This window comes from Protobothrops mucrosquamatus, unplaced genomic scaffold (assembly GCF_001527695.2).
Source record: "Protobothrops mucrosquamatus isolate PMUCROS unplaced genomic scaffold, P.Mucros_1.0 scaffold3766, whole genome shotgun sequence".
NCBI lineage: Eukaryota > Metazoa > Chordata > Lepidosauria > Squamata > Viperidae > Protobothrops > Protobothrops mucrosquamatus.
Genome location: NW_015389719.1, coordinates 72103 through 94479, shown reverse-complemented (window position 1 = coordinate 94479; position 22377 = coordinate 72103). Strand labels below are relative to the sequence as shown.

At 41.4% G+C, this 22377-nt stretch overlaps 1 protein-coding gene across 1 annotated transcript in view; it reads right to left on the bottom strand.

Annotated features, from left to right (window-relative positions):
- The window catches only part of LOC107298163 (semaphorin-3C-like), a gene marked incomplete at its 3' end in the record, with an annotated part of 125636 nt that overhangs the window by 36761 nt on the left and 66498 nt on the right, over positions 1-22377 (bottom strand). Inside the window, exon 3 of the mRNA XM_015827527.1 lies at positions 7335-7495. Coding sequence (XP_015683013.1) covers positions 7335-7495 — 161 coding nt within the window. The remainder of the gene's footprint in view (positions 1-7334; positions 7496-22377) is intronic.

The window sequence follows — 22377 nt, the reverse complement described above, 5'->3', positions numbered from 1 at the left end:
AACAAGCGGGACTGGCCTAGGGCAATTTTTAGAGGGGTTTTAATCATATTTTAATTAGACAACATTTAAATATTTCCTCTTAACTAATTTTAATTTTGTAATTGTTATTGGTGTATTTTTAATTGATTGTCAGCCGCCCTGAGTCCGCAAGGAGAAGGGCGGGATATAAATTCAATAAATAATAATAATAATAATAATAATTGTTCAATCTCTTCTTAAAAAACTTCCAGTGATGGAGCACCCACAGCTTCTGGAGGTAAGTTCTAGAGGTACATTCTGGAGCACCCACAACTCCTTAAGAACCTGGTTTAGAGCACTCGATTTGACCACCAGGACAGCAGAAATATCAACGCAGGGTAAGTTGCATGCTCAGATAATCAATTTTGCGCTTTGAGGGTGCTTTTGGACTTTTAGGAGAAACAGTGTGTTGGAGCAGTTAACGTTCTAGTCCCAGTTTAGTAACAAAACCAATTGGGTGATCTTGGACAGTCCTTCTCACTCTCAGGAAGAAGAAGAAGAAGAAGAAGAAGAAGAAGAAGAAGAAGAAGAAGAAGAAGAAGAAGAAGAAGAAGAAGAAGAAGAAGAAGAAGAAGAAGAAGAAGAAGAAGAAGAAGAAGAAGAAGAAGAAGAAGAAGAAGAAGAGGAGGAGGAGGAGGAGGAGGAGGAGGAGGAGGAGGAGGCAAGGGCAAACCACTTCTGAACATTTTGCCTGGCTTATCCACATAACTGCTAGGAGTCATCAATGACCTGAAGGCACAAATATTTTGATTTTGTATAGTCTTTGACATGTCCAGTGACTCATTAGTAACTTTGGGGATAGTTGAGCAAGAGAAAGCAGATTTAGCATTTGCCTTTGCAACTTGCTCATTCTTTGCCTAAACTTGCCTGAATGTTTTCTGCATGACAGAGTCCATACACAAAGACATTTTTGTAACTCCAACTACTAGGAAAGGTTTGGGCCCACGGGATGTCTTCTCCAAATTGAGTCTCTCTGATGCAAGACACAATGCTGTGCTCTCCTCCCTTTGGGATCTTAAAGAATGGGGGGCTCAGGAGCAGGGTATTTGGGGGGTAGCTCCCCCACTTTGGAAACTTCCACAAGACCCAGATACTCCCTTATGGTGAGCACTGGTGGTGTTACCTAGTTTGGTAATGAAGCACCTGCAAGAAAACAACCAAGCTCAGAGAACATCAAAGACCCCTCATTTCAACCCTAAGCTTCAAATATTCTCCTTTATTAGCAGGTAAGTTTTGCAGGCTTCAATATAACATATAAAACTCTAGAGGATATTTGTTTTGGCATTTCCATCATCCTTTTGAAGAGTTTACTTCTCATTCACCAACTCAGGGACTCTTACACTAATCCGGTATAATACATGGGTATGCACTATTCTAATACTACCTCCATCTTTGTGCACATGGATTAAAGTTAAGAAATACTAACTGGGCAATTCTATCCAAAATTGTCTATCAGAAATGGTCTTGATTCCTAGCTAAGTGGTTACAGGATTTCTCAACCCCAACTTTCCATCCATTGTGTCTTGTCTTGCCTTCTGGTGGTTTGGAAAATAAGTTGACCCCTTCTTATTTGTGGCAGCCCCTCAAATAATGGAAGACTGCTATCGTGATACCCCTAGTCCTTCTTTTCTCTAGGTTTACAGAGTCAGAATATTCCCCCCAAAATATGAGTCCTCATTTTACCGATCTCAGAAGGATGGAAGGCAACGGATGGAAACGAATCAAGGAGAGAAGCAACCTGGAATTAAGGAGAAACTTCCTAACAGTGAGAACAATTAACCAGTAGAATGGCTTGCCTTCAGAAGTTGTGGGTGCTCCAACACTGGAGATGTTTAAGAAGAAACTGGACAGCCACTTGTCTGAAATGGTATAGGGTCTCTTGCCTGAGCAGGGGGTTGGACTAGAAGACCTCCAAGGTCCGTTTTAGCTATATTCTGATTGATTGATTAACCAGTACAATGGCTTGCCTTCAGAAGTTGTGGGTGTTCCAACATTGGAGGTATTTAAGAAGAGACTAGAGGTGACATGATAGCAGTGTTCCAATATCTAATGGGCTCATACAAAGACAAGGGGGTCCACCTATTTTTCAGAGCATCAGAAGGCTGAAATGGTATAGGGTCTCCTGCTTGAGCCTGGGGTTGGACTAGAAGACCTCCAAGATCCCTTCCAGCTCTATTCTAATTGAAGTGCTGTAAAGTGCTATGGAGCAGTATACAAGTCTGCTTTTGCTATTGCTAAAGATACAAAAAAAAACATGGTTCCAAAAAACAGCATATTCTCAATGAGATTCACACAGGCTGGTAAGGGAAAGTGAAATATGATTAGAAGCCAGACAAAGAAAAAAAAATTAAACCCCAGTTGCTATGAGCAAAGAACACAGCCTAGTACTATATGGTTGTTGAAGCGATTCCAGCTTGTAGCAGTCTGCTGACGGAATAAGCTGCCATCAATTGTACTTTCAATCACTAGTCTAGAAAAGTTAGACAGACATTGTTCTCCTTCTGGTTCCTCGTGTGAAGTTTCAACAAATTCGTTCTGCTTCAAGGATCCACCATAAAATGCATCTCACGTTTCCATAATTGTAATGGCTGTCAGTGTGAAGACAAGTTTTTGAACGAGACGTTAAACAGGGATTAGCCAATGTGGTCAGAAACTGGTGTCTGGGTGCTGTCGCTCCCAGGTTATTGCCTGGAGCAATGCAGAATGAATGCAAAAGACCTGAATGAATAAGAATGTGAAACTCCATGTGGTTAGAATATCACTTTTCTCTTTAGGAGAGTCTTGAAACTAAGAAGAAATTTCCTGACAGAACAATTAATCAGTGGAACAACTTGCCTCCAGAAGTTGTGGGTGCTTCATCATTGGAGGTTTTTAAGAAGAGACTGGACAGCCATTTGGCTGAAATGGTATAGGGTTTCCTGTCTTAGCAGGGGGTTGGACTAGTAGACCTCCAAGGTCCCTTTCTATTCTATTCTATTCTATTCTATTCTATTCTATTCTATTCTATTCTATTCTATTCTACTCTACTCTACTCTACTCTACTCTACTCTACTCTACTCTAATAATAATAATAAAGTTGGAAGGGACCTTGGAGGTCATCTAGTCCAACCCCTGCTCAGGCAGGAAACCCTATACCATTTCAGACAAATGGCTGTCCAGTCTCTTCTTAAAAACTTCCACTGTTGGAGCAATCACCATTTCTGGAGGCAGGTTGTTCCAGTGGTTAATTGTTCTCACTGTCAGGAAGTTTCTCCTTAGTTCTAGGTGGCTTCTCTCCTTGATTAATTTCCATCTGTTGCTTCTTTTCCTGCCTTCAGGCACTTTGGAGAATAGCTTGACTCCCTCTTCTTTGTGGCAGCCCCTGAGATATTGAAACACTGCTATCATGTCCCCCCTCGTCCTTCTCGTCATTAAACTAGACATACCCAATTCCAGCAACCCTTCCCTATATGCTTTAGCCTCCAGTCCCCTAATCATCTTTGTTGCTCTTCTCTGTACTCTTTCTAGAGTCTCAACATCTTTTTTACATCATGGTGACCAAAACTGGATGCAGTACTCTACTCTATTCCAAAGGGATACCTATCCAATTCTATGTTGGAGAAGATTCTTGAGTGTTCTTTGGACTTCAAAGAATCAAATCAGTCAACACTAAAGGAAACCAACCCTGACTGTTCTTTGGAAGGACAGATGCTGAAGCTGAAGATCAAATACTTTGGCTACCAAATGAGAAGAGAGGTCTCTTTGGAAAAGACTCTGATGTTGGGAAAAATGGAAAGCCAAAGGAGAAGGGGACGGCAGAGGAGGAGATGGATAGATAGTGTCATCAACACAATGAGCATGAATTTGGAGAAACTCCGGAAGACAGGGGAAGACAGAGGAGCCTGGTGTGTGGTGGTCCATGGGGGTCGCAAAGAGTTGGACATGACTTAGTGACTGACCAACAAGTTGTCAAAGTCTCCTGTGTGATGAATGGACATTAGCCAGGAAATTAGAACACCTTGAGATTCATTGAGTTCTTCCCACAACATGCCTTATCAAAGAAGAAGGAGATGGCAGAGGGTGAGATGGTGGAAGACAAGGGAGTCTGGCATGCTATGATCCATGGGGTCATGAAGAGTCAGACATGATTCAGCAACTGAACAGCAACAAAATCGCTCTTGGGAGACTCTGAAGTAGTACAGGTAAAAATACTACAGGTAGGTAGAAGAGCAACTAAGATTATTAAGGACCTGGAGACAAAGACAAAGACATATGAAGAACGATTACAGGAATTGGATATGGCCAGTCTAGAGAAAAGAAGGACTAGATGGGACATGATAGCAGTATTCCAGTATTTGAGGAGCTACCACAAAGAAAAGGTGGGTCAACTTATTTTCCAAAGCACCAGAAAGCAGGACAAGAAACAATGGATGGAAACTAATCAAGGACAGAAGCAACCTGGAATTAAGGAGAAACTTCCTGACAGTGAGGACAATTAACCAGTGGAACAACTTGCCTTCAGAAGTTGTGGGTGCTTCATCACTGGAGGTTTTTAAGAAGAGATTGGACAGCCACTTGACTGAAATGGTATAGGGTCTCCTGCTTGAGCAGGGGGTAGGGAATTCCTGAGTCAGCCTGGCTGGTTCAGGAATTCTGGGTATTGAAGTCCACAAGTCATAAAAGAGCCAAGGTTCCCTACCCCTGGACTAGAAGATCTCCAAGGTCCCATCCAACTCTGTTATTCTGCTCTTCTGTTAATATTGCCAAAATTTTGGACTGCATTCATTTAGCATATCAGTAAATACGCTAAGACAGTAGCACCTCTGGCATATTTCTTTAGCTGTTTTTTTTTAAGAACACAATATTAACAGAATATTTAAACTCTTAGTAAATTGGGCTGCCCTTAGAGGCGAACCCATTCATTCATCTTCATTGTTGGGACCTGACAAGTATGAGGCATTAGAGAAACAAAACTCCTGAACTTCTTCACAGACGGAGGATATTTTTAAAAGGCATCCTTCAGGCATCATTTCAAAACAGAGCCTGTTCCTTGTTAAGCAAGACAGATGGCACATATGGGACATCCGTGCACAGGGCTGGCAATGTTTGGAAAGATATATTTTTTAAAAAATATATATATTTATTTTTATTACCACGGAGAAGGAAGGAAGGAAGGAAGGAAGGAAGGAAGGAGGGAGGGAGGGAGGAAGGAAGGAAGGAAGGGAGAGAGAGAGGGAGGGAGGGAGGGAGGGAGGGAGAGAGGGAAGGAAGGAAGGAAGGAAGGAAGGAAGGAAGGAAGGAAGGAAGGAAGGAAGGAAGGAAGGAAGGAAGGAAGGAAGGAAGGAAGGAGGGAGGGAGGGAGGGAGGGAGGGAAGGAAGGAAGGAAGGACCTCTTACCACCATGGAAAAAAGGAAAAAAGGACCTCTTACCACCATGTAATTTTATTCTTTATATTTTAATGATATAATAATATTAGTAGTATAATACAATATAATATTAATTGTACTGTACAGATTCCTCCCCAAAAGCAATCAGCAGATGTGAGATCAGACTACGGTTGGGAAAGAAAATTCAGGTGGTTTCAGATATTCCTGTCTGAAACTATTCAATGAAACATTTTCATGAAATCCTGGGCAACTTCAGCTGGAGATAAAAGCTCCAGGGATTTATCTTCTATTTTGTAACACAGCCACATCCTCTCCCTTTTCTTCAAGATTAAGGTTTTCCATCTGCTCCCTTGCATTGTCCTTCAGAAAGGGACTAACTAGTAGAGGATTGAAAATCAAGTAGATTTTGAACCAGCATAGGAGTAATCAGTTTCCACCCGACCTGTCAACCGTTTTGATCCAAGATATTTAGACTTTCAAATCCTACCCCAGGGGTTTTTCTACTTCACACCCATCCTTAAATGACTTCACAATCTTTTGGTAAACTTGAAAACTTTGACCTGATAAACATTTGTAGCCTGGCAGGGAAAGTGGTGTATTGATTGAAAATACTGTCTCGTTCATATTTTAAGCAAAATTGTTGACGGAACGTAGAAAATTCATTCAGTCTATTTGTTGGGATTCCTCGCCAGCCAGTGGCAGCTGAGTCCAGGGAATCAGAGGAGGAGGAGGAGGAGGAGGGGCCTGGAGAGCCATCAGAGTCGGAGGAAGGCTCTGAGGAGCTCCAAGACTTACAATTTGATGAGGAGCCTGGCCCCTCTACTCGTGCTCAGGCTGAGACACAGCTGTGTTGGGAAGCTGAGTCAGACTCTGAGGACTCACAGCTGGAAGACATCATAGTCCAGGGGTGTCAAACTCAATTTCACTGAGGGCTGCATCAGCATTGTGGTTGCCCTTGGGGGGGCTGATGGGTGTGGTCAGGGTGGGTGTGGCCTACTGAGTAGGCATGGATGGAGTGGGTGGGGCCTACTGGGTGGGCATGGCCAGCTCTACATCGTTCGTGTCAAGGGTACCTGTGGGGGCCTGGGCAGGAGTGGGACAGATCTGAGGGTCTCTGGCAGATGGGGATGGGACCAGGGCAAGCGCCAAGGCATGCTCCATTTCTTCATTCCTCACAAAGGGTGAAACCTCCCCAGCATGCACCCAGGGGGTGGGGGTGACACGGCAGGGGCTGGTTCCTCGCTGTTTCTAGACGGCCTTGTGGAGCTAAGACTGAATGTGTTTCAGCATAGATGGCCACCGCAAAACTGTACATTGGCTCCCGGCCGGCCTGGGCCAGGGCCAAGGCAGTGGGGGCCGTTCCCTCACTGTTTCCAGGATGGCTTCGCGGGCCACATGAAACCACTTCACAGGCCGCATCCGGGCCCCGGGCCTTGTGTTTGACATGTCTGTCATAGATGCTCGCAAACGTCTATAGGCAACGAGAGTTGGACAGAGGAAGGAAATGGGACGGCTCCAAAGGCAAAGGAGAAGGCATTAGGAAGCCACGCCTTGGGCTGCATAATAAAAGGGAAGGTGTGGGAGGTGCTGGTTGCCGAAGGCAACCGTTTGGGAAGGAATCAAGTTTCATTGAATCATGTTTTGTTTGCCTGTGCCTTTGGAACAATTTTCCGTTTGAGAAAGAATCAAGTTTCATTGAATCGTGTTTGTTTGGCCTTTGCCTTTGGACATTTTGCAGGTCTGTAAATACTAATAAAAGGGGTTTGTTTTTCCTGCGGTTCCAGCCTACTTGTTGAAAGAAGGGTTTCTCCTTGTGAGTTAACAAGGACTCACGTAGGCTGGGACAGAACACTATTAATGGAAGAATGAGACATATTGTTATCCCTCCATTTTTCATGCGAAACTTTTAACTAGAAAATCTTCCATTCTCAACCACACCGTGAACTTACGTTCAGTGGCTCCTGGCTTATGTTATTGATATTCAACGACAAAATGTGATCTTTGCTGCCAACGTAGATCCGGTCTTGATCTTCATCCATCACTAATATCCTGTAGTCCAAGGGGTGATGGGAAAGAGAGTAAAATTGGGATGTCTTGGTTTCCTGTAATTCTGCAAAAGAAAGAAAAATCTGAAATTAATTTAGCTTCCACAGGCGATGCGTTTCGTTCGAGATATTTTCCGCAACTAAAAAAACCCAACACAACTGAAGAAAAGAATTATGATCCCAATAAAAGTGAAGCAAAAAAAAATTCTGTGACAAATTGATTTCCTTGCTTTTACTTAAATCACTTGACTTATTAAGCATCCAAAATAGCTTTATCCAGTCTTCCAAATAATACTCTTGTATTGATAGAAACTATTATTTGTAATTTTTGCTTTTAAAAAATACATTAAACTATTTTTTTCCCCCTTTAAGGAACTTAAGTCTGAAACACTGGTCTTCTTCAATGCAATTCAGAATTCCATGTCTTAAGAATTTACCTTAAGAATTCTTTATCAAAGAAAGCAGTGAAATATATTTGTCAAAGAAGTCACCAGAATGCGAAACCTCTTAGTATTCTGCACGTTGTAATTTCGAATAGTAATGAAAGTGAAGTATTAATCTATCAGTAAATAGCTACTAATCCTTATTTCAAAGGAGTTGCCTTTGGGTTGGAGGAGGAGGAGGAGGAGGAGGAAGAGGAGAATATAGACAGAAGAAGGAGAATATACACAGGAAAAGGAGAGGAGGAGGAGGAGGAGGAGGAGGAGGAGGAGGAGGAGGGAGGAGGAGGAGGAGGAGGAGGAGAATATAGACAGGAAAAGGAGGAGAGCAGGAGGAGGAGTAAGAGGAGAAGGAGAAGGAGAAGGAGGAGGAGAAGGAGAAGGAGAAGGAGGAGAAGGAGAAGGAGGAGGAGGAGGAGGAGGAGGAGAAGGAGAAGGAGAAGGAGAAGGAGAAGGAGAAGGAGAAGGAGAAGGAGAAGGAGAAGGAGGAGAAGTCCCAATGTCTGCATATGGAATATCTCTCTGTGTCTCTTGTGGCAGCCTCTCAGTGGACCACTAATGTTAATGGAAGTCAGTTTGGAAGCTGTAATCTTTGTATTCAAGGAAAAAAATTAATATTGTCCAACTAGAATAAATGCAAAACTTATCTGATGCGTATTTGATTGGAATTCATTTATTTTAGGACAAGAAGCAATGGATGGAAACAGTCAAGGAGACAACCAACCTAGGACTAAGGAGAAATTTCCTGACAGCAAGAACAATTAACGAATTGAACAGCTTGCCTCCAAAAATTGTGGGTGCTCCATCACTGGAGGTTTTCAAGAAGAGATTGGACAGCCATTTGTATGCTTGACTGGGGGTTGGACTAGAAGACCTCCAAGGTCCCTTCCAATTCTGTTATTCTATATATTTAGGTTTATATCAAATTTAGAGACTGCCCATCTCACTCACAGCGTGACTCTAGGCCGTGTGCAGTTAAAAAATTAAATTTAGGTTTATCAAGTTTATTTGGAGAGTATCTATGCAATCCTCTTGGAAAGAATTTTGTTTGCTTATTTCTGCAAGCAAACACTCAGCTAGAGACCCTCTTCCATACGGCCCCTTCAGTGATGCCAGATAATGTTATTGATGGCCCCACCAGGTCATTGAGTTGGGGGTCTCCGGCATATTTGTGTTTAAGGACGTGGTTCTACAACTGGTGGAAACTGGTTCCTTGTTCAAACACATTTTGCCCTGCACAAACTCAGCCCGTCCATAAAACCCATATCGTAAAAGTATTTGCCATTGTTCATATCTGTGTATCGCAGTTTAAATAGCTCCGAGAACTATTTCAAAACTTCGCTATGCTCCCAAATGAGATATGGCTTTATCGATCGGTTGACTAAAGTAGACTTTTGTTTGCCAGTTAACAGGATGTATTTAGTGCCTTGCCAGGGGTGAATATTATTTAAAAAAGAGAAAGAACCAAGCATCTAAATGTACCCCATGTGAATAAAAGCTCCTGGCCTCTCAGCCACATTTCAGGATGTGTGTCTAGTGCAAGGGCAACTATAAATTGTATATATAGACTTACTAAAGAAAAGGACATTTTTGTAGACGTGGGAAACGTCTAAGATGAAATGAGGTTAGCTTTGTAATTCTAATCGTAATGGGAAGTTTAGTCAGATGAAAGACAGAAAAGCATAAAAAGAGATTGGACAATCATTTGACTGGGATGGCATGAGTTCTCCTGCTTGAGGAGGGGGTTGGACTAAAAGACCTCAAGTTCCCTTCCAATTCTGTTATTCTATATTCTATTCTGTATATATACATATATATATATCACTAGTTGTGACAAGTGTTATTTAGAAATGGTGTCCTGAGTAATTATATTGATGGTGCACAGTGTTGGATATTGTCATAATAAAGTAACCAGCTGTATACCATAGAAACTCAATTTCACTGAGGGCCGCATCAGCATTGTGGTTGCCCTCGGGGGGCCAGGTGGGTGTGGCCAGGGTGGGTGCGGCCTACCGGGTGGGTGTGGATTGGAGTGGGTGTGGCCTACTGGGTGGGCATGGCCAGCTCTACATCGTTCGCGTCAAGGGTGCCTGTGGGGGCCTGGGCAGGAGTGGGACAGATCTGAGGGTCTCTGGCAGAAGGGGGTGGGACCGGGGCAAGCGCCAAGGCATGGGCCATTTCTAGATTCCTCACAAAGGGTGACCCCTCCCCAGCATGCATCCAGGGGGTGGGGGTGACACGGAAGGGGCTGGTTCCTCGCTGTTTCCAGACGGCCTTGTGGAGCTAAGACTGAATGTGTTTCAGCATAGATGGCCACCACAAAATTGTACATTGGCTCCCGGCTGGCCTGGGCCAGGGCCAAGGCATTGGGGGCCGTTCCCTCACTGTCTCCAGGATGGCTTCGCGGGCCACATGAAACCACTCCGCGGGCTGCATCCGGCCCCCGTGTGTTGTGTTTGACATGTCTGCCATAGAATATGAATGAACTGGGGTAGCACCATCAAGGGTGGGCAGCCTGGCAAATATCTTAGCATCCCTGAAACATTAAAGTCCCTGAATAAATTGCTCCAGTTCTCTTACTTGTTAAAATAAATACAAGTGGTTTATTCTAAACGGTTTTTAAACCACAACCCGTTTGTCTTATTTATGGGCAGTGATGTGAACCAAAAGAAAAAAACAAAACATAGCATAAGAGAAAGCTCAAAGACTTTGGCCACCTAATGAAGAGAGAGGGCTCCTTGGAAAAGACCCCGATGTTAGGAAAGATGGAAGCTAAAAAGAGAAGGGGACAGCAAAGGATGAGATGGTTAGATGGGGTCATTGATGTGGTGGGAATGAGTTTGGACAAACCCCAGGACACAGTGGAGGATTGGGGTGGGGGTGGCGTTCTGTGATCCCCAGGATCATGAAGAGTTGGACATGACTTAGCGACTGAACAAAAATATATTGAGAATATTCTTCAAGGTCAGCTCTGCAGAGCACAGATTACAGTAGACTAAACAGTAGGTGAATTACAGCATGTACAACGACAGCTCTTGGGCCCATACACAAACAGCTCTTGGGTCCAATACACAAACCTCAAGCCAAACAAGTCCAGAACTTTCACCAAGTTGGCCTTCAAACTACTAGCTAACTGAGATATAAATATCTCTTCCAAAGTTTACATTCTGAAAGCCATTAACCAGAAAGATAAGCTGGCAAACCTTGGTAAGTGGGCCTCTATAGCATGTGGAGAATATGCACTGATTATTTATAGCCAGTTTGATCTTGGTCAAAACAGGGGTCCCCAACCCCCCAGTCTGTGGACTGGCACCGGGCCATGGCATGCCAGAAAACTGGGCCGCGCAAACACATGAAGCCCCATCCACGGGATTCAGGCATCACACGGAACAGCGCCCCCTTTGGTCTGTGGAAAAACCTCTCTCCATGGAACCGATCCCTGGTGCCCCAAAGATTGGGGGCATTGGGTTAAAGCACTAGGCTAGAAAGAAGGGGATCATGAGTTCAAGTCCTGCCTTAGCCATGAAAGCCAACCGTCCCCACTGGGTAATTGTTGTAGGGAAAGTAAGAAGAGGGAGGTGTGTTGGATATGTTTGCCGCATTGAGTTATTTGTGAAAATAATAAAGGCCGGATACAAATGAATGAATAAATGCATTGTTTTTTTCTCATCAATAAAACAAGGTCATCTGATAGGATCCAGGAAAGCATGCCTTCTCTTTCATTCTTCCTGCTTTCTGGAACAGTATTCCCTCCTTTTTTTATCTTGCTTTAAAAAGCCCTTAAAAAGTATTGGATTTACTCATGGCTGGGTCCCCAACAGTTCTCTTGTCATGTGAGAGAATGCTACATCTTCTCTGGAAAAAGTTCAGAGAAGAGCAACTGCAATGATCAAAGGCCTGGAGACTAAAACATGTGAAGAACGGCTGCAGGAATTGGGTTTGGCCAGTCTAAAGAAAAGAAGAAATAAGGGTGACATGATAGCAGTATTCCAGTGTTTGAGGGGCTGTCACAAAGAAGAGGGGGTCAAATTATTCTCCAAAGCACCAGAGGGCAGGACAAGAAACAGTGGTTGGAAACTGATCAAAGAGAGAAGCAACCTGGAATTAAGGAGAAACTTCCTGACAGTGAGGACAATCAACCAGTGGAACAATTTGCCTTCAGAAACCATGGGTGCTTCATCACTTGAGGTTTTTAAGAAGAGGCTAGATAGTCACTAGTCTGGAATGGTATAGGTTCTCCTGCTTCAGTAGGGGGGCTGGACTAGAAGACCTCCAAGATCCCTTCCAGCTCTATTCTATTCTATTCTATTCTATTCTATTCTATTCTATTCTATTCTATTCTATTCTACTCTACTCTACTCTACTCTACTCTACTCTAATTCTATTCTATTCTATTCTATTCTATTCTACTCTACTCTACACTACTCTACTCTAATTCTATTCTATTCTATTCTATTCTATTCTATTCTATTCTATTCTATTCTACTCTACTCTACTCTACTCTACTCTATTCTAATTCTATTCTATTCTATTATTCTATTCTATTCTATTCTATTCTATTCTATTCTATTCTATTCTATCCTATTCTATTCTACTCTACTCTACTCTACTCTACTCTACTCTACTCTACTCTAATTCTATTCTATTCTATTCTATTCTATTCTATTCTATTCTATTCTATTCTATTCTACTCTACTCTACTCTACTCTACTCTACTCTACTCTACTCTACTATACTCTACTCTACTCTATTCTAATTCTATCCTATTCTATTCTATTCTATTATTCTATTCTATTCTATTCTATTCTATTCTATTCTATTCTATTCTATTCTATTCTATTCTAATTTCCACCTCTAATCCCGGATACAGTGCAAAATAATATATACGGAATTACCATTTTGACACGGCGAGGCAGTGGAAATGATTATCCCAGGGACAGGAGGCACAAACACCAGTTCTCACATCACGTAACTTTCACAGATCTGCAACCTTACACTTACAAAGCATCAAGCTACCATATGGTGTTACTGAGTTCTGAGTCAGTTTATTTCTTCATTAGACAAGTGTTAATTTTTCCATCTGCTTCTCTGGATTTGTTGCTTTTTTCTTTCCTTCTTTTCTCACCTTCCCTGTAAGATGCTAAGCATTTTTCCCCCGAGTCCTATTTCTCCATATTTTGAGATATGTGATATTCCCAGTCACTTAAACAGAGAAAGACACTCGCAGCTCCTAGTTCAGCCCGTTAAAGATGCATTTCAAAGAAATTAACTACTGGCAGGTGCCTTAGAAGGGGTTGTGGTGGCCTAGTGGTTAAGACGCTGGGCTTGTCAACTGGATGGGTTGGCAGTTTGAGACCCAAGGACTGTATGATAGGTGAGTCCCGTTTCTACCCCAGCTCCTACCAATCTCACAGTTCTAAAGCATGCAAATGGGAGTAGATGATGATGATGATGATGATGATGATGATGATGATGATGATGATGATGATGATGATGATAATAATAATAATAATAATAATAATAATAATAATAATAATAATAATAATAATAATAATAATAATAATAATAATAAGTTGGAAGGAACCTTGGAGGTCACCTAGCCCAACCCCCTGCTCAGGCAGGAAACCCTACATCATTTCAGACAAATGGCTGTCCAGTCTCTTCTTAAAAAACTTCCAGTGTTGGAACATTCACCACTTCTGGAGACAGGTGGTTCCACTGGTTAATTGTTCTAACTGTCAGGAAGTTTCTCCTTAGTTCCAGGTTGCTTCTCTCCTTGGTTAGTTTCCATCCATTGCTTCTTGTCCTGCCTTCAGATGCTTTGGAGAATAGCTTGACTCCCTCTTTGGGGCAGCCCCTGAGATATTGGAACACTGCTATCATGTCCCCCCTCGTCCTTCTCTTCGTTAAACTAGACATACCCAATTCCAGCAACCGTTCCTTATATGTTTTAGCCTCCAGTCCCCTAATCATCTTTGTTGCTCTTCTCTGCCCTCTTTCTAGAGTCTCAGCATCTTTTTTACATCGTGGTGACCAAAACTGGATGCAGGATTCCAAGTACCACTTTGATGGGAAGGTAACAGCATTCCATGAGCCTCAGCAGAAGCATCTTGAGATAACCTGTCTCCCTCGGCTAGGAAACAGAGATGAACAATGTCTCCTAAAGTTGGACATGAGTGGACAGAGGGAACCTTTCCCTTTTCCCCCCCTTTTTTAAAAAATGTGTCTTAGAGTTGTGGAAAGCATTCAGAAGAAGCTCTTTACAAAATGTTTTGGTGCAAAGGATCTCTCTAAATACGTCCTTTGGAAGCACCATGGGACTACTTTGAAAGCTGTGCCCAGATGCTTACATGATTGTGTGGATGCGTACAACCCTTCCACCGATGAGTACGTAGAACATAGAATGATAGAGTTGGAAGGGACCTTGGAGGTCTTCTAGTCCAAGCAGGACACCCTATACCATTTCAGATAAATGGTTGCCTGGTCTCTTTTTGAAAGTCTCCAGTGATGGAGCACCCACAACGTCTGAAAGCAAGCTGTTCCATGGGTTAATTGCTCTCATTGTTAGGAAGTTTCTCCTTAGTTCTAGGTTGCTTCTCTCCTTGGTTAGTTTCCACCCATTGTTTCTCGTCTTGCCTTTTGGTGCTTTGGAAAATAAGTTGACCCCTTCTTCTTTGTGGCAGCCCCTCAAATATTGGAAGTCTACTATCATGTCATCCTTAGCCCTTCCTTTCATTAGACTAGACCAGGGGTAGGCAACCTTGGCTCTTTTATGACTCGTGGACTTCAACTCCCAGAATTCCTGAGCCACCATGGCTCAGCTTGGAACCTTCTCCTTTTCCCCTCAGCATGGCTGGCTCAGGAATTCTGGGAGTTGAAGTCCAAGAGTCATAAAAGAGCCAAGGTTGCCTACCCCTGGACTAGACATATCCAATTCCTGTAAGGGTTCCTTATATGTTTTAGCCTCCAGGCCCCTAATCATCTTTGTTGCTCTTCTCTGCACTCTTTCCAGAATCTCAACATCTTTTTTATATTGTGGTGACCAGAATTGGATGCAGTATTCCAAGTGTGGCCTTACTAAGGCATTGTAAAGTGGTACTTGATTCTTGATCTTGATTCTATCCCTCTATTAATGGAGGGTTGCATTAACTATTTTGGCTGTACTTTGTACTTTTTTTTTTTAGTACTTTAGATGCTAGTAAATTATTAACAGTTGGATATTGCTAACACTGAATTCTAAGATCAGTATCCACAATTAGCACTGATTAATTCTGAAGGTGATAATAAGCAGAGTTAATAACAAAGGAAAAGGCAGAGCCAATTAAAAAGTCTGTTTGGGTCTTAAGATACTTCAAGGCTTTGAGAGTTAATGGTGAAGATTAAATTTCTTTCTCCTTCCTTAAGAACAATCAAAATGTCTTATAATACTAGGGATTAGGTTTGTTTCATTAGTTCTTTGGATCAAAATGTGGTGGGGTTTTTTTGTTTTTGTTTTGTTTTGTATAGGAGGATCAAAATGTATTGTGACAAATACACAACTCATGTTCTCTTTTCTCAAAATCCTTTTGGAAAATATATATACATATATAAATGTTAAAAAAAGAAAGATATTTCAATTGAGAAACTGATCTTGTCGAAGGCTGGGATGGTATTCTGCTCCTTTTTCCTGGATTTTTTTAAAAAGTATTATTATTATTACTATTATTATTATTGTTGTCATTGTCGTTGTTGTTGTTGTTATTATTATTATTATTATTATTAAAATTATCTTCCATTATTTTTCATTAAGAAAAGGAAACAAAGGAAAAAGAAAGAGATGAAGAAAAAATTAAGCAGAAATGCTGCTATTATGACCAGGAAGTGAATAAACAGGGAATTTACTACCATGATTAAATTAGGTTAAACTTCCAATATTTCATGAATTAATTTTAGGTAATTGAATACATCATATAACGTAGAAAAAAACAGCGGTTATTAAAATCAAAACAATCCCTAAGTATCAGCTACAGTAGACAACAATTTTTAAACGATTTTAAAGAGCCACAGCTACCAATATTTGGGTTTTAATTGGTTTTTAGCAGGGGAAAATTTTTTTTTGTACGATGTTTTAATATGCTGTGAGCCGCCCTGAGTCCCATGGGAGAAGGGCGGCATATAAATTGTGTAAATAAAAATAAAAATTATAAGTCACGAAACAAGTTCAAATCTTTCAGTAAAATTCAATCCAAACTATTCAAGATCTATTCTGATTTAACAGATTCTTTACCATTAGAATATGGAGAGTTCATGATAAAAGAAACCCGCAGTTCTAATGTGGTTTGCAGTGATTCTGAAAGAGAAGCTTTAATGTGTTCTCCAGAATGGATGAAATTAAACTTCTTTCCATCAAAACTCTATTTTGCCAAGCAGTATTTACAGCTGGTCGAAGAAGAAAGAACGAAGATTCTGCTTAGATTATCCGTTCAGGAGATTAGAAATAGAAAACTTTCATTTTACAGAACCGATGATGTTTTCTCCTGCCTCAACGCTGTGTGGTTCTTGTTTTTTTTTAAAGAAGGTAATATGTTTGATATACAGAAGTGTTAACTGGATGGATCCCCTTTTTTCAAAGGTATCATTTGAAAATAAATGTAAAAAAACTTATAAATGTATAATTGGATCTTTACTTCCAACAAATATACAACCAGAAGGATAATTGCAGGGTTTTTAATTTTATTTTTATAAAGTTTTAAATGCAGTTTTTATTGCAGCTACCATCCATCTATTTATCTTCCTTCCTTCCTTCCTTCCTTTCCCCTCCCTTCTTTTCTTCCCTTTCCCTCCCTTCTCCTTCCTTTCTTCCTTCCTTCTTTCTTTTCTTCTTTTCTTTCCTTCCTTCCTTTCTTTCTTCCCCCTCCTTTCTTTCCTTCCTTCTTTCCTTCCTTCTTTCCTTCCTTCCCCTCCCTTCTTTCCTTCCGTTTATCTCCTTTCCTTTCCTTCCTTCCTTCCTTCCTTCCTTCCTTCCTTCCTTCCTTCCTTCTTTCCTTCCCTTTCTCTCCCTTTCCCTCCCTTCTCCTTCTTTCCTTTCTTCCTTCCTTCCTTCTTTTTTCCTTTTCTTTCCTTCCTTCCTTCCCCCTCCCTTCTTTCCTTCTATTTATCTCCTTTCCTTCCTTCCTTCCTTCCTTCCTTCCTTCCTTCCTTCCTTCTTTCCTTACCTTTCTCTCCCTTTCCCTCACTTCTCCTTCCTTCCTCCCTTCCCCGTCCTCCCTCCCTCCCTCCCTCTTTCTTTCTTTCTTTCTTTCTTTCTTTCTTTCTTTCTTTCTTTCTTTCTTTCTTTCTTTCTTTCTTTCTTTCTTTCTTTCTTTCGCAAAGAGAGGGCAGTTCTTTCTGTCAGCCAGGCAAGGATGTCAGACACTCAAGCCTGCTTCTCCTTAAGACGCCTGACTGTCTCAAAAGCTCTCCCTGAAGCAACAGCCCGACTAATAATGAAAAGCCGCCCGCCGCCCCGCCCATCCCCTCTTCCTCACCCATCCTCTCTTCCGCACCCATCTCCTCTTCCGTGTGAATTGGAAGAAAACCTTTCCTGACTCGAGGCTGTTCACAGCAACGGGGGCCTGGGGGGGGGGGAAAAAACGTGTCTGATTCTGATCCAAAGCAGCAGCCTGCGAAGGAAACCGCAAGGCCTCGGCTCCAGTAAAGACAAGATCTCCTTCGCTACCAAGGTTTTTGAGTTTGTGCCACTGAACGTTTGGCTGTCTTATCACATAAATTTCATATATTCAGTGCCTTGGTTTTTGTTTTTGTTTTTTTAAATTTTCCACTTGTTATTTTATCTGGGATGGGGTTTTCTGGAGCAGCCAGTCTCTGCTCTACATTTACGGCTTACAGACTGCAGCAGGACCTGCCAAGTGTCTGCAGCGGTTTCACGGTGCCAATGGCAGAAGGACCCAAAAGAGAAATAAGCCACGGAGAGACATTAGTGGTTGGATATCGTATGAATAAAGAGAAATGGAGCAGAGCTCACCCTGGCTTAATTCTGCAGGCTTGTGAAAATAGCAATAGCACTTAGACTTATATACCACTTCATAGTGCTTTACAGCCCTCTGTAAGCAGTTTACAGAGTCAGCATATTGTTCTCCCCAACAATCTGGGTCCTCACTTTACTGACCTCAGAAAGATGGAAGGCTAAGTAAACCTTGAGCCAGTCAAGATCGAACTGCTGGCAGTCAGCAGAGTTAACCTGCAATACTGCATTCTAACCACTGCACCACCAGGAAGGAGAATGAGGAAGGGGATAAGAAAGGAAGGAAGGAAGGAAGGAAGGAAGGAAGGAAGGAAGGAAGGAAGGAAGGAAGGAGCAAAGGGGGAGGAAGAGGAGAGGGAAGGAAGGAATAGCAATAGTACTTAGACTTATATACTGCTTCATAGAGCTTTACACCCTTCTCTAAGCTGTTTACAGAGTCAGCATATTGTCCTGAACAACCTGGGTCCTCACTTTACTGACCTTGGAAAGATGGAAGGCTGAGTCAGCCTTGAGCCAGTCAGGATCGAACTGCTGGCAGTCGGCAGAGTTAACCTGCAATACTGCATTCTAACCACTGCACCACCAGGAAGGAGAATGAGGAAGGGGATAAGAGAGGAAGGAAGGAAGGAAGGAAGGAAGGAAGGAAGGAAGGAAAGAGTAGCAAAAACACTTAGACTTATGAACCAGTTCACAATGCCTTACAGCCCTCTCTAAGTGGTTACAGAGTCAACATCTTGCCCCTAACCATCTGGGTCCTCATTTTACCGACCTCGTAAAGATGGAAGGCTGAGTCAACCTTGAGCCTGTCAAAATCGAACTCCTGGTTACAGGCAGAGTTTGCCTGCAGTACTGCATTCTAACCACTGTACCACCACCGCTCTTCCTGTTACCGTTTTCGCTACAAAAAGAATTCTGCTCTTCATTGCATTTATAATAATATTTTAAATGAAACAGAGAAGGAAGTGATTACGGTCAGGGGAGCCTTTAAAGACAACTATTGTAAGGCGATAGTTAATAATACTAAAACATTATTAAAAAGTCTATGCTCTTCTCGAACAATCTATGTTATAATCTGGTGGGACTCTCCAAAGATATAAATCAAGAAATACATATAGATTTCTCCATCCTCTATTCTATGATGAAACTTTTAAAGTTTATTTAGATCTGAAGAAAAGCTGCGGGATGCTCTAACTGCCCGTTGAACCTGCAGTTCTTTTTTCATTTTTTTCTTTTGAGTAGCAAATCAATTTCAGGCAAATAGCTGAAATGGCAAAAGCTTTTTAGTAGTATAGAAATGAGAAAATCAATAAGAATATGAACTATTAAGAGAATTCCTTGATTCACAACCGACTGCCTCAGAAACAGATTGAAGGACTCTTACCTTTCCTCCCAAAAGGTAAATAATCCCATTTATTTCTAGTTAATCTCAACTCAATGCTTCCTCATGACTTCCCATGGTTTCCCATTAAAATCCTCGTACGCATCCCTTAAAATTTTGCCCTCTCTTCTATTATTTGTCTTAGAGCACTGGTTCTCAACCAGTGGTCACTGGGTCCCTGGGGAGGGGGGCATGATCTCAGAGGGATCCATGAAGGCTTGAAGAAATGTTATGATTTAAATCTTAAGTCTTGGTGGTCTTTGGCTGTGGTCCATGGCCACAAAAGGTATGTAAAAAGGGTACATGGTGAAGAAAAGGTTGAGAACCACTGTTGCAGAGTAATATTATAATAGAAGTAGCCATGAATGGAAAGTGTGTTGTGTAAAAGGAATACGTATGTATGTATGTAAGTATTTTTGGGTATCATTTGGCATCAGAATTTCATTTTAATGTGTGTCATTGTGTATGTATACAGAAAAATGAAAATAAAGGTTATTTTCTATTCTATTCTATTCTGTTCTTATTCCATTCCATATTCTTATTCTTATTCTTATTCCATTCCATTTTCTTATTCTTATTCTTATTCCATTCCATTTCTTATTCTTATTCTTATTCTTATTCTTCCATTCCATACTCTACTCTACTCTACTCTACTCTACTCTACTCTACTCTACTCTACTCCACTCCACTCCACTCCACTCCACTCCACTCCACTCCACTCCACTCCACCCCACCCCACCCCACTCCACTCCACTCCACTCCACTCCACTCCATTCCATTCCATTCCATTCTGAATAAAATATTTCTATCCTTCCTTGCCTTCAATAGACCACCGATAATTCAATAAATGAAAGCATATGGTTTCAGGATATATGAAAAGAAGATAAAAAGGAAGCATAATTTGGTTTGGTTTACAATCCAAGTTGATGTCATAATTGGGGTCATAAAACTCTCATCACATTTAAAAGGATGTCAAAAGTAAGCCCTGGCCATCCTATAATTCTGACCCCCCCACAACAATGTTTTTCTTATGAGGCAGACTAACCAACTTTTGATCCCAGAACCACATGAAGTCCCAAATAGCATGGCATGTGGCTTTTGGCCATTAAAAGATCGATCATCCATACTGATAATTCTGAAGTTCTCCAGGTGATTTACTGAACTTCTCTTTGGTCCCAACAGATGGGAATAATCATGGATGATGGCTCAGAACATCGGATAGGTATTAGAAAGGTGAAACATAGGCTCTTTGGTAATACAGTCATTGCTTCATCTACAACGGTGTAAGTGTGGCTTATATCATTGAGAAAGACAAAACAAAACAAAATATTGAAATGCTGTGATATCTGGTTTATGTTAAAGGTGTGGTGGTTAAAGCGCCAGATTAGAAACCCATCGGACCATGAGTTCTATGCTTACTTTAGGCATGAAGCTAACTGGGTGGCCTTGAGCCAGTCTCACTCTCTCAGCCCAAGGAAGGAGGCAATGGCACCCCATTTCTGAAAAACCTCAGTAAGGAAACTTCAGGGATTTCTTCAGGCTGTCCTTGAGAATCAGACACAATTGAATGAAAGGGGATGGGGGGAAAGTACTTAGAGGGGTTCAAGCAGAGAGTTAGCCTGAATAACTTACTGAATAACTTACTGAGAGTTACTGAATAACCACAAAAGGACTAAGGCTAACCCTCCTTTCCTTAGAGCCTTATCTAATTGTTCCCCAGCATAGGCTGCCAGACTGAGAGATTCCTGTATTATAGGCTGAACATAATAAAGTAGTTAGCTTGAACTCAGCACTGTGGGTCTGGTTGTTCACATCTGATCACTTGGAAGAAAAGCAGAATAACAGAGTTAAAAGGAACTCAGAGGTCCTCTATACAACCTTCTGCTCAAGCAGGAAACCCTATACCATCTCACACAAATGGTTGTCCAATCTCTTCTTAAAAACCTCCAGTGATGGAGCACCCACAATTTCTGAAGGCAAGCCGTTCCATTGATTAATTGTTCTCACAGTCAGGAAATTTCTCCTTAGTTCTCGGTTGCTTCTCTCCTTGATTAGTTTGCATCCATGGCTTCTTGTCCTGCTCTCAGATTCTTTGGAGAATAAACTGACCCCCCCTTTTTTCTTATGGCAGCCCCTCAAACTTGGGAGGTGGGATGGAAGTGACAATTATGTAAACCAACACGATGCATCGTGTATTCATTTATTTGTATAATGAAGAAAATAGGTTAACAATCAAGGGGATTATTTCTGATCTATAACAACTAGGTCGGCTTCGTTTTCTCTTTTCACCAACGCTTTCACACTTTTTCACTTGAGAAATATACCTACTGAAATACAAGAAGCAGATGTAGCTGACCTGTTTCTGCTACGTTCCTTCTGCTCTGATGGTAATGTAGAAACAATCAGATTATTGAGCTGGGTCAGATCAGGACCAGAGGCAAATCTCTAAATATTTAGCTTATTGCAATGTGTTTGGGTTTGTTTGAGTGACTTGTCATAAAAAGCAAGATGGATGTCTTTACCTCCCAACATGATGAGGCTATAAAAAGACACAATTTCCCAGCATGGCTAGAAAAAAAAATTCCATTGACGGGTGGGGGAGGGTTTCCCCCTCCCCCTAGTCTTTCAGGAAGGGACAATTTTAAACCTCCAGCCGCACTGAAAAGCAGACATAGAAGGTGGCTCTCCCTATATGGCATATTTCTGGTAACGGTATTCCCACTGTGCTTTTAATTTCATAGTGAACAACTCATAATGTAATTCTGAATAGGCTTCTACACTAGATAGATAGATAGATAGATAGATAGATAGATAGATAGATAGATAGATAGATAGATAGATAGATAGATAGATAGATAGATAGATAGATAGATAGATAGATAGATAGATAGATAGATAGATAGATAGATAGATAGATAGGGATGGATGGATATAGATAGATAGATAGATAGATAGATAGATAGATAGATAGATAGATAGATAGATAGATAGATAGATAGATAGATAGATAGATAGATAGATAGATAGATAGATAGATAGATAGATAGATAGATAGATAGATAGATAGATAGATAGATAGATAGATAGATAGATAGATAGATAGATAGATAGATAGATAGATAGATA